Source organism: Chaetura pelagica, unplaced genomic scaffold (genome assembly GCF_000747805.2).
Source record: "Chaetura pelagica isolate M959 unplaced genomic scaffold, ChaPel_1.0 scaffold53, whole genome shotgun sequence".
Classification (NCBI taxonomy): Eukaryota; Metazoa; Chordata; class Aves; order Apodiformes; family Apodidae; genus Chaetura; species Chaetura pelagica.
This window is the reverse complement of record NW_009952880.1, coordinates 1,187,830-1,201,361: the sequence shown is the minus strand read 5'-3', so window position 1 is coordinate 1,201,361 and position 13,532 is coordinate 1,187,830. Positions and strand designations below refer to the sequence as shown.

Below are 13,532 nucleotides of genomic sequence, written 5' to 3'. Positions count from 1 at the left end.
TCACAACATTCCCTTTTTGCTGTCACACTATTTCATTCAGCAAGCAGAATTAATATTTAAGATTGTATTGACTTGTAAATCTTTGCAAACAATGTGCAAAGTGAAAAAAAAAAACAACAACCCAAAACCCAGAACCAAAACCAAAACAATACTAATAGGAGGTTTTAAAGGTGTGACATCTGATATTTTTGTTAATGAAGAAATTAATGTCAGCTGAGTCACTGGCACATTCTTCCATGATTGTGTTAGAGATGTAGGGCATACATGGACCTAGTAATAGTATTGCTTATTAAGAATAACAACTTCTACTTAAATAATAAATGCACATATTCCAAAGTGGGTAATTATCTACCAGAGAAACACTTTTCTGGAAGAATTATGGCAGTGCTTCATTAAAATTTTCTAGTGCCATTTGATATTCCTACATGTATCTGGGTCATGTGCAAAGGTCTGCCAGATAAGGTTGAAGCTTAGGGAAAATATATGTCTTTCTGGACCAGCAGCTGAAAGTGAGATTAAATATTTCAGTACAACACAAGTAGTAGTTGCTTCAGATTATAAACTGCTCTCAAATCTGTAGACATTGGAACCTTGAGAGCTGTATTGGCTAACTAACCAGTTGATAACTAATTTGGTGTGAGCTGAATACAATTAATTAAAAAAACCCACACAACTAAACAAACAAGCAAACAAGCAAAAAAACCCACAAGCCCAGAATAATAAAATATGTAGTAGTTTTTTAGATTCCTTGCAAAAAGAAAAACAAAGCAAAACTAGTTACTTAATTCTTAATGTCTTTACAGAATTTTTTTCTGTCTGTAGGTTAACTGGAAGCTTTGTACCAGACTTGATTGTGAGCATGAGCAATCAGATGTGGTTGCACCTTCAAACAGATGAAAGTGTGGGCTCAATCGGTTTCAAGGTTAACTACAAAGGTAAGGATATATTATGGAAAGCTAATTTAATGGCATAGCAAAAAAGAAGCCAATATTATGGAATATTATTTTTTTTTCATATTAGGGGATACAGTCAATTTTCAGTTATTTTGGTTTTAAAAGTAAGAACATGAAAACTTGATGCAAAAAATAAATTTGTTCTCTTTAAGGTCTTTTGTGATATGAAACCACAAGCTTTTTGTGTGTGTGTGTCCTTACAAAAGCTTTTTTTTTGGCATATAATTTTACATTTGCTTACTATTACTTGATGTTGAAAATGTTTAAAATGAAATTATGCTGTGATTTTTTCAAGCAAAATGCATAAAGGAAATGAACACTTCCTACATTCTTTTGAAGATCAATAATGCCTACCACAACAGAAAAATTCCCTGCAAGCAAATAATTTGAATTACTTATGAGTTTTGGGCCAAAACAAAGAAAAACTTACCTAATAATGTTGTTCTTTACTATCTTAAAATGTGCGGGATCTATTATGTATAACGTAAAATAGCTGTTGCTGTTTGATGCTTCTGGAAGAACATACTGTTTTCATAAAACATGAACAGCAGAATCAACCAAAAATTTAAGAATAACATATGTATGTACTGCTGTAGCATTAAACAGTTATTTTTATTACTTTTATATTAAATTAAACATAGTTGCATGTATTTGCTGCAACAAATTTTTAAATTGGATGGTTTCTGCTGACCAGCAAAACCAGATGATAAAATGTATGATTATCCATCAAAATTATTTATCAAAAGAGGAGAGAGGTAAAGCAAAACTTAAGTCAACAGCTATGTTTATTAGAAGTGAAGCTGATGTTGAAGATGGGCAGATGGAGTGAATAGGCATATTGGGAGTAAACCTGCAAAATAAGACTTACTGTTTTTTTCTGTCAATAACTTGCCTTAAAAAAACTCTATGGTGATATGGCACTAGTGCACTAGTGTGCCCTAGAGATTTACATCTAGTGGGCTAAGAGAGGTCTTCCTGCTTTGTTCTATGGCAGTTATTAAGACCCAGAATCTCCGCATTCCAGCTGTTGAAAGTGGAAATAGTATAGATTAATATAAACAAATTTAAGAATTTGTTAGTTATAACGAAACATGAACCAGAGCCATGTGGTAAAGGAAGCACCTAAGATCAGAACTCAAAATAATTTCCATGCATGAGCAGTTGTTTCCTTAAGGTACAGGATTCTTTTCTAGTAAAATTAATTTTACTTGCCGCATTTTTAGTTTGAAAAAGGCAAAGGAATATTGTCTAATGTCTTACAGTGTATCTCTGTGTCTTGTTTTATTCATGAGTTATATTTATTGTTGAAAGCTATAGTTCTACAAGAGTAAAATTAGTTGAATATGAATGGGTAGAAGAGGACAGAAATGGTGAACATTCAGAATCTTATCTCCATATAATCAACTTTGTGATTTCACACCTTGATATTGAATACTTTTTTTTCTCTTGACCTACACTGTTTCTTTATTCTGGCTCACTAAATAACATTTTAATGCATCAGGCATTCAGTGGATACACAGTGTGGTGGGGTTTTGTGTTTTATTTTCCTCCCCCCCCCAGCTCTAGAGTATGGGATACTTTTTTTTTTTAATGTAAGTTGCGTTGAATAGCATTGGGAATTGCATTTCTCATGTGCTCCAGCTCCTAATGGGCATTTATAAGGACCTGATAAAGCTTGTCCAGAGTAAAACAACTAAAACACAATTAAATTATTCTAGAGAGTTTGGATACTCTATATTTTATTGTTTCATATTACAGACTTTCTTATGTTGGGCTTAATTACTTCATAATTTACTTATTTATAGTATTTGCTAATAGCTAAAATAATTTCCCACTAAAATGGAAAATACCTGCTTCTGTGCATCCTGAGACTCACCTAATTACAGAAGTAGTGGAGATGAGCATGCCTCATCCCATAAGAATTCATAAAGACATTCTTCAATCTAGTTTACATTTAGGTCTCAGTTTGGCAGGCATTTTCAAGAATATAGGTTGTTCCAAATCCTATATGGAATATGATGGAATATGTGAGAAAGAGAAGGTTGTGGGATGTTGTTGCCCAATTTCTTTTACCCACTGTCCTCTGAAAGGATATAGATATATGCTCAAGGTGTGAGGTATAAGGTCACATCCTTTCTGACTGGGATAGAATTGAATATGCTGTATGATTTGTAATGACAGAAATAGACAAGTTAATTTTTTATATATCTCTGCATTAGCAGGTATTCAGCTGAAGAATTATTTTAAATTTATATTATTTTGGGAACTGACAGTTTATTCCCTATTATTTGCCACTAGAGAGAATCTAGTTAGCCTTTGTGAAATAAAGAAAATATTTTTCTTCTAAATCAAAATGTTGCATATGAAGCTATGTTATGCTTTTAATTACTATATCACATTTTTTTTTAAAAAATATAAAATGGAGATTTAAACATTGTAGAGGGCATCTTAAAGTAAGTAAGTTTTGCTTTTGTTTTGAAATTCCTTTTCCAATATGTTGTTGAATAAAAATATATAAGAAAATAGAATAATAAAAAAATCAGAAATATGCAGGACAGAAATACAAGCACTGCTTCATTAGACATATATTTTACCTGTCATCTCACTTTTGTGTAAGCTGTTTTCTTCTCATGCTTCAAATAGATGTGTAGGTTTTTTTGTAATGTGACAGCATGGAGTATTTAGCAATCTGAAATTCTAAGTGCATTATTTCAAAGCTGTAATTTTAAGGATTATTTGAAAACCATAGTCCTTCCTTTATGTGTGAGATTAGTCTGTGGTGCTCATATAATTACCAAATAAAATGAATAAATAATTCTTCTTAGGCTTCCCATATCTGTGTTATATCAGGAAACCACAAATTAATAGGTGCTGCTGATCACAAGTTGCATGAATACTTTGCATCATTCAATATTTCAGGCCAAATCTGAGATGGTGGGTTTTTTTGGTTTGGTTTGGTTTGGTTTTTTGTTTTTTTTGTGTGTGTGTGTGGTTTTTTTGTGTGGTCTTTTTTTTGTGTGTTGTTGGGTTTTTTTCCCTTTGGTGTGTCTTTTCTATTTTTCCCCAAATAACTGTCTATGCACTAATAAAACCTCTTAAATCAGTAGGTTCTCCTAATAGCTCTGCCTTGTGCCAGGACAAAACCTATGTGGTTTTGTTGTTAACTGTAACAATGCATCTGACATACTCTTATTTTATTAATAAGAAAATAAACTTGAAGAAGGTTACTTTGACTGGAGTGTAATGATACATTTTCGAAGAGGCTTGTCTAAGAATGCCAAGCTAGGTAGGAGTGTAGGTAAAAAGTATATTTGAAGCAAAGTAGATTTGGTTTTTCAGTTTTCTGTGTTGATGACCTAATATTAGGATATGGGATTTACACTGTGACACCTGGTATTTAAAAATATTTCAATTTGCTTAAAGCATAACTTTGATCTTTCTTCAACGAGTGTGACTTGTGTTCCTGAGTGCTTGGGGTACTATTGCAGCCTGGGGGTAGCCTAATGGACTATGTGATCCATATTTCATCTTATTTTCCTAGCAGTAAGCATTTGCTGGCAAACACATCTGAGGTTTTTTGTCACAGATGGCACAGAGATGTTTTCCTTGACCAATTGCTCAACAGCACTTGCTTTTCTGTTCATGACAGAACACTGAATTAACTGAATTAAGGACACTTTTTTTTTTTTTTTTTGTGTAACCCCTCTAACCAATCAAATGTTTGCAAATACAGCACAACTTTCTCTGTGCCTGAGTCCGTTTCTGCTGAAAGTGTTTCACTGACAAGTTTTGTAATTCAAGCTCATTCCTACTTCAGATCTTTCTTAAGCATACTAAGTAAAAAGGCATCAACTGCAGAAACCTGAGTCACCTTTCTGGCTAACTTATTGCCAAGATGAATTTTGATGCTGTATTTTACTCTGTTTTTCTGGTTTTGTTGGCCATAACTCACTGTAAGCTTTTTCTGACCCTACTCTGTCGATAACATCCAAACATTTTATTAATATTTTTATCTAATTCTCAGTGTATTTGACATAAGGTGTAAGAATTCCTGATTGTAATCCCTAGATTATAAATATATGAAAACACCTGTACAGGTTCATAAGAAAGATCAATTTAACTGAGTATCATATAAGGAAAAGAGAGCAGGCAATGAGATAGTGACACTTCAGAATGCTTTCCTAAACTCTAAAAGTTTGTGGCACAGAGTTTATAGTAAGTAACTTTTTACAGATTTTTTTAATCCATGAGTGTCTCTTTTTCCTCTTACAGCCATATGCACTTTTCATATTCTTAGAAAAGTTCTTAGGAAATGAAATTGTGCGTTGTATCTCTATTTTGTATCTTGCACATCATGTATATTTATTTACTGATGCATACTGCTTCTTTTTGTTTATTGATCTTTAATTCTGATTTCTCTGCATATTAGTATTGTTTAATCTTATTTCCTCCAGGCTGATTTATAAAATAGGGCTATTTGTCTTAAACAAGGCTGAATTTGACATTCATATTTGTACTCAAAGGTTTTGTTTCATTAAAAGAAAGATAATTATTTCTGTCACACAAAATTTATGATACTTTTCCTATTAGTACACTCAGATCAGTGGAGAGCTGTTGAGACAAATTGTTATTTGAAGATGACTCCCACAACTTTTTTGTTCAATAAAACTGTAGGTAATTTCTCTGCTTTATAGTATTTAATTAAAAGCATTTAGCAATCAAACTTTTTGTGATAGTATTATCTATACAGAAGAACAGGATTTTCTGTGCTCTGTCTGTTGGGAAATATGAACACATTACATGGAGAAAGGTCATCTTTTACTATGTCATTAAGTATTAGCTACTACTTGAATTGGGACACTGTGCTAAATGGATGCTTGTTTGACTCATCTTCCTCAGTATTTCAGCATGTATTTTCATTCAGTTCTGTTGCCTTATGTATTAAGCATGTATCTTTCAAGAGACTAACTGTTTACCTCTGGGTTTGGGGTAAAAAAAACCAACTCAAATCTGCTTTTTGGGAGATAGTAAAGCAATTCATGCATTTGGGAAGATCCTTCTGGACAAAGGGTAGGATTTGAAACCCCAACATGACACAACAGCAATTAGAATAACTTAGACTGTAGAGCTCTAAAAAGTTCCATGAATCTAGAGTTCTGTGTCCTGAGATAATATCTTAACTTTGTTTATATATATATACTTATTTATTTACTTACTTAATATTTGTAATAGATATTTTTTGTGTTCTCCATCAAGTATCCATGATCTCTTAATTTAAGCCTGGCACTTTTCTCCACATCTTTTATAACAGTGAGAACTTGGTGTGCCAAATAATCTCCTTCTACCACACTTGAATTTGATTTGGTGGAGGTCCCCATCATGTCTACATTGCACCAGTTTTCTTGAAATGGTAAAAGGCTGTGTGGCAGTCTCTGGCAGTGTGTTCTTTCAAAATGTTAAGCTGCATTCCCTGTTACATCAGCCTGTGAGAAAGGGTGACAGAAGCAAGATTTGCATGTGTTTGTCTGCTGAAATAACATTATGGCATAGCTATTGCTAATTTTTTTAGCTGTTGGTATTTCATCGAACAGAGAGCTAGAAAGTTATTTTAATTGATTGGGTGAAGAGTGAAGCTACTTGTTTGATTTTGAGTGCTCCAGTAGGCAGGATATCTACAAGCAGGTAGACACTATATTTAAAATACAGTCAGAACTTTAATTTAAAATTTGAGTATGTGTGGAGGTTTTTCAAAATGTTTCCAGATAAAGCACTCAAAAGAATCAACATAACCAGCTGAGGTTTTGCACTTCTCTTACTTAGACTTCTGAATTTTCCATATTGCTAAGCATCATGCCACAAGAATGTTGGTTCCTTTTTACTTTTTCTCCCAAGCCAATGATTATTTTCTTTTAAGTGCTATTATGTGAGAAAACAATACATTAGCAGTGCATTTTCATCATGCATTTTCATGTTATGAGAAACCATCATTAATAATTTTATTTAATACAATAAACCATATTTACCATTTACTGGTGGCATTTTTTATCAGTTTGCTATTGGCATTTCCTGCAACGTATTTCCAGATATAAAACACCTGAGTTTGTGCTAGTTTGGTTTTGGCAGGGTTTTGGCAGTAGGGGAGGGCCTCCACGGGTGTCTCCTGTAAGAAGCTGCAAAAAACTCCCAGGCTCAAAACAAAGTGGCCACACCTCTGGCCAAGGCTGAGCCATCAGAGACAATGGATGCCCCCTGCGATTAACATCTGAAAGAAGTGTAAATTAACTAAGAACTGAGCAGAGGTGAGTTAGGGAAGAGCAATGGTGAGAGGTGGAGAGCAGGGATGAAAACAACGCTGGAGCACAGAGGTTGGAACAGTGCCAGAGCAGAGATACCAAGGTTGATGAGAAAGGAGGGGGAAGAGTTGCCCAAGCAGAGGTTCCACTACATCCTGCAATGAGACTGCAGGCTGGGCCACAGTGGAGCAGATGTAGACCTGCAACCATAGAATACCCGGTGCCTGGAGATGTGACTGTTCCTGAAGCAGCCCATGGCTCTGTGGAAAGCCTGCACTGGAGCAATCTGTCTTGAGGGACTTCATCTTGTGGGAGGGACTCATTTCAGAGAAGTTCCTGAAGGACACTCTCCCATGGGAGGGACCCCATGGGGAAGCAGGGGAAGACTGTGAGGGATCCTTCTCCTTGAGGAGGAAGGAGCAGGAGAAAACAACATGTGATGCACTGACTCTAAGCCCCGTCCCTTGTCCCTCTTTCCTCCTTGGGGGAAGGAGGTAGATAAATTTGGAACAAAGTAATTTGGGCCTGGGAAGAAGGGAGGGATGTGGTGAGGTGTTTAAGCTCTGTTCTTTGATTTCTTTTTGTTCTGTTTGCATCTGATTAGATGATGCCACAAATTTGTTATTAAAGTATTTGTGATGTGAGTTTGAATTCCATAAAACAGGAAAATCCAGTCTATTATTATGAGAGTGCCTTTGTCTCTGTGTTACATCAAAAAAGTGAACTATCACTTTCCCTCCTTGAATTCTAAATCTAAGCTTTTTTGTTTGGTTTGGTTGGTGTTTGTTTTGGTTTGGTTTTTTGTGTGTGCTTTTTTTTTTCCTGGGAATTTAGAAGGGATTCCATTCCAAACTGAGAAAGTTAGAGCTCTTGAACATACAAGAGAGTTATTGTATGTATTTGTCATCTAGTCATTTGATCCTGATGGAAATGAGTGTTTCTCCTGAGGTATATTATAGTTTATTTTTTCTATTGTGTATGGATGGAGAAAGGATAACATCTGGCTTTGGCTTTAGATTTCTGTTTTTTTGTTTATTCAACCACTTCCAGCATATGCAAAACAATAAAAGGTTTAATTTTATCAGAAAGCAAGATACTGCAGGGACTGGCCAATGTTGAACCACTGAATCTTTCCTCTATTTTTTCAAAGCAACAGTTCAAAATACTCATCAAATTGGTTTTATTTACTTCTATATGTTTTAGTGTTGGTCTTTTGTGGTCATATCTTCTCTTGTTGGCAATTCATCAGATGCTGTAAAAAAGTCCTTCCATTTACTTTAAAGGATATCCAGTGACACTCTCTCATCTTCTCTGCTGTTTTCATTTTCTTTTTCTCCCTGCCTCAGCTCTCTCTTTTTTTTTTTTTTTTTTTTCATTCACCCTCCCTCTGGGCTGAAATATTTGGAGTATCAAAACTCTTGCAAATCTTGTAAAAAGTGAACTGCTGGTCAGCTGAAGTAACACAAGATGACAGCAGATGATCTAAAATTATTTTTAGCTTCAGGAACAGTTATAAAATCTGATTGAATACCTGAGAAAGTGGGCTGCGAAGAAACCTTAGGACATTGCAAGTTGATATGACTAGGCAAACTGAATGATTTTTCGGAAAATGTGCTCTGGAATTTAGTTATTTTGTTAAAATATTTGGCCCTATTCGCTCTAAAAAGACAATTAATATTCAGAATGAAATTCTTTTTACTTGACTCTACAAAATTCCAAATGTAAGCCTCTATGCTTGTGGATTTAGAAATTGACATTAATAGACGGAGATAAAGTCAGAATTTAAATTACCTGACAGAATAAATTTTAAAGTATTTTCATGTTAATGATGACATATTCTTTAAACAGGCATGCTACTTGTGAGAATTACAGATCAAATTAATGAATTATCACTTTTTCTAACAATAAAATAAAAAAAAAAGTAATTATCCTCTGATGAAAATAATTTATAAAGTCTAGCAATATGAATAATATATCTCTGTTTACTTACATACACAAAAGCAGTTGAAGCTTTTTCTACCCATCCAAATCTTTTCAAATTTTTAAATGTTTTTTAAACTTTTACATCTGCCATAGGAAGGAGTTTTTTAACAGAAAAGCTGGAGAGGGACTTTTTATAAGGGCATTCTTTCTTCTGAGGGGATTAAAAAAAACCAACATCTCACATGCCATGATTTAGGGATAAGGGGAAGACCAGATGAGTGGTAAAGGTTACTATAAATAAAGAAATAAATTTCTGATTTTAAAGAGTAGGTGTACAATAAATGATACAGAAAATGGAATCATTAACAATGAGGAATTTCAAAAGTGGGAAGATTGTTCTTGATTATCTGACAATTAGCATATTATTAAAAAAGTTAAAATTTTCTTATAGTGGCACTGTCAATAGTGATGAAGGGAAATAAAGCACCCTAGGAAATTCGGTTTAGAATTTTCGCTGCATTGAGAGAAAAAAAAAAAAAAGGAAAAAAAAATGCGGCAAAATAAAAAGCAATGACTATCATTCATACAAACATAGAATCATAGAATGGTTTGGGTTGGAAAGGACCTTAAAGATAACCTAGTTCCAACCCCCCCTTCTTGGGCAAGGACAATTCCCTTTTGATCAGATCATTGTCAATGGCAAAAATGGAGTGTATATTTCACACTGTTCCATGCAGTTCCTTTCATGTTGGTAAGTCCTAGTGACTATCACCAATTTATTACTTACTACCTACAGCTATGTATTATTTTAGAGAGTTATCTTGCAGTTACTTAAGATACAAACATAATAGCTGTAGGTCATAGACATAGCTGCAATAATAGATTTGATAATAAATTGAACTATAAATAGTATGAAAAAAGCTACAGCATATGTGTTATGGTTACTTTCTACATTTATTTGTAGATCGTATTTAAATTATAAGGTATCCTCATATATGATGATAAAAGCTAGTGAGAGTTTTTGCTATCTAAATATACTGTGCTACAGCATGTGTATTAAAACTTACTGTGCTAATTTTTTATTTTTTATTTTTTTTTGCTTCAGAATGCTAATGTCTCACACACATTCCAAATCCTCATACGCTTAACCATGTAAATATATAGGAAGAAAGAGCAAAATTAAATGGAAAATAATCCTGAAAATGTACATTTTGTCACCTATAAGCTGGAAAAATGCCTCTTACTTGGACAGTAGGAGATTACTGTGTATTGTGATAATATGGCAGTTAACTTTTTATATCAACTTAAAGGACACCTGAAATCTGACAATCCAGCTGCAGGCTTCATGTAATGAAAGCATGGACACAGTGTAATAAATAACAAAGAACATTTGGCATAACAGTAGGGTGCATTGTTTCCTACTTCAGTGCTGCTTTTAAGAAGACTAGAAGCTGTACATGGGAGATTTTAAGCCCTGGGCGTAGTTTTTGTCAGAATAAAAAATGTCTGTAAAATGCAACCACCAACAAAATAAGAATAGTCTGAAAGCTTCAAGGCACATTTTGTACAACTTCATAGAAACCAGATCACTTCATCTAGTGTGACATATGTACTGCAATATATAGTGTGCCAAGTCAATTAAATCACTAATTGTCTGTTTTTGAGAAAAACAGATGGTGGGTCAAATTTTAATCACTTTCAACAATTTTAGACCCAACACCTATTGGTGATATGCTTATCCTCTCCAGTAGGGAGCTAAAAAAAAGACTACCAATTTATTTTTTCATATTGCATATTTTTCTTCCCCAAACTCCTTTTTTTTAGGAGTATTTAAAAATTTGGGTTTTCTTTTTGTTTTGTGGGTTTGGGTTTGTTGTTTGGGTTTTTGTGGTTTTGTTTTTGTTCTTTTTTTCCTTCTGTTTACATATTCAAAATGCTGCTGTAGGTAGGAAATAAAAATATAAAGATGTGCAGCAGAGATTGGAAGTTTGCCAGTTTTAATCTCTTCAACAAGTTATTAAGGGTTATAAAATTACTTGGCTTTTAAATGGCCTTACTACTCAGCTAACTGGCATCTGGAAATAGTTCCATTATTTATTCAGGTTCTTTAGTTCTTTTAGGTGTCTTTTGCAGTAATTAGCAGTTGTTATATTTAGAGATGTGAAACAAAATTAAAATCTGTAAATTTGTGGAATGTTTTAAATTTTGGGGAGTTTTGTTCTCTCTCTGCTCGCTTAAGTGGTTCCTTACTTTGTATTTTCTCACTTTGTATTTTCTTCAAAATCAGTAGAAATCAAGCAGAAATATAACAAAAACATTTTTTCTTTATTTTTTTTTTCCTTTTGACCCTCAAAAGGGGGTCAGAGATTTTCTAAAAATCCAGAGATTTCTTCATTTAAATGTGTTTTTAAAATGTTCTAAATTTAAATATTTATTTTTAAATATGGTAGTTTAGATACTTTTTAGAATTCAACAAGTGGGAAAAAAAGACCAAATTTAGTATCTTGAAAAAGAATAATGAAAACAGAAAATAGAAAAAAAAAAAAGTTTTTCTTGCAAAATTGGGCTACTTATTCTTAATACATTTGGAGAGACAGAACTGAATGGTGCCTAGGAAAATATTTTTGTATCAGTTTAATTCCAGTTGGGCTTAATGATGCTCAAGGATCATTTGGCTCTGAAGTGGGCAGAGACAGATCTGGGAGTACTGGTTGACAACCAGTTGAAGCACACCCAGCAGTATGCCCAGGTGGCCGAAAGGCCAATGACATTCTGGCTTGTATTGGGAATAGTGTGGCTACAGGAGTAGGGATGTAATCCTCCCCCTGTACACAGCACTGGTGAGGCCTCACCTCGAGTACTGTGTCCAGTTCTGGGTCCCTCACTTCAGGAAGGATCTTGAGGTGCTGGAGCAGGTCCAGAGGAGAGCAATGAGGCTGGTGAAAAGACTAGAGGGAAAGTTACAGGGATAGGCTGAGGGAACTGTGGTTGTTAAGCCTGGAGAAGAGGAGACTCAGAGGTGACCTTCTCACTCTCTTGAACTACCTAAAGGGAGGTTGTAGTCAGGTGGGGGCTGGGGTCTTTTTCCAGGCAACTAGCAACAAGACAAGAGGGCATGACCTGAAGCTGCACCAGGGGCAGTTGAGGTTGAGTATTAGGAAGTACTTCCTCACGGAAAGGGTGATTAGAATGGACTTCCCAGGGAAGTGGTGGAGGCACCGTCCCTGGATGCGTTTAAGGAAAGGCTGGATGTGGCACTTAGTGCCATGGTCTGGCTGATGTGGTGGTGTTAGATCATAGGCTTGACTTGATGATCTTAAAGGTCTTTTCCAGCCTTGGTAATTCTGTGATTCTGTGATTCTTTGCTAAGAAATTTACATTTTACTATCTGTGATGTAAGTTATATGAACTCTTTAAAGAAGCACACATTTTTCCACTTTTTTATTAGTTATGATGTATCTATAAAGACTTGATGACTGTAAATATGGAAGGTTTCTTTCTGTTTGCCTATGCTTTTCATAGTTCTGTTTTGTTAGCTCATTTTTCTAGAAGATTTCAAGTAAGGATCATTGCCAAACTTAAATATTCCTTATTTTTCTAAAATTGTCATAATTCTAGGGTACTGTAGGGTTGAACCCTGGACTCGTTAATTGGTGGGAGCTAAAGATTACAAGGATTTTGGTTCAGTGTTGCGACCTAGGCTGAAAGTGAAGGTGAATCATAGGAGCATAGGGTGATCTGGGCCCACTGCAGCTCCAGTTTCACATTCACCCAGTTCCTCTGCCACCATTACTGAACTTGGCATACTTAAGAAATGAATGTGGTTCAAGAACGATTGAATAATGTGGGTTTGTTGCCACAGAAACCTCTTTTAATAAGCAGATTGTTTAATGCATTTCAAGTAGAATTTTGCTTTGTATTTGAGTTTCTTTTGTTCAGTGAAATACATGTGTACATTCAGTTTCAGTATGGGATAAATTTTTAGAACTTAGCCACTTGACTAAAGCAGAAGATGAGGTAGCTGGTTTGTAGGTATTTTTAGCTTTTTTTAGCTTTTTATGTCAACTTAGTTGTCTAAAGTTTTTTTCTGTGAAATAAATACCTAGTGGCAGATATTAAATTTTCCAGAAATTATGAACATTTGACTTGAAATCTAATTTCAAATTACAGTAATTTAATTAAGATTGTTGGTAGCAAGTGAGAGGCAATGTAAAGGAAAGTCAAACTCCTCCTCACATAGTGGAGTTGGTGTAAACAACCAAATTTAGCTATTAACCATTTTTATAGGACTCTCATATTCAGAAGCGTGGTTGGCTAAAGCACAGCATCTCCAAATCACGTTGTGGTTGTGGAATTGAAAATG

At 34.5% G+C, this 13,532-nt stretch overlaps 1 protein-coding gene across 2 annotated transcripts in view; it reads left to right on the top strand.

Moving 5' to 3' along the window:
- Nucleotides 1–13,532, top strand: part of CSMD3 (CUB and Sushi multiple domains 3) — a 545,585-nt gene that overhangs the window by 271,000 nt on the left and 261,053 nt on the right. For both annotated transcript variants that reach the window (XM_009995351.1, XM_009995350.1), the window contains one exon: nucleotides 823–935. In XM_009995351.1, coding sequence (XP_009993653.1) covers nucleotides 823–935 — 113 coding nt within the window. The remainder of the gene's footprint in view (nucleotides 1–822; nucleotides 936–13,532) is intronic.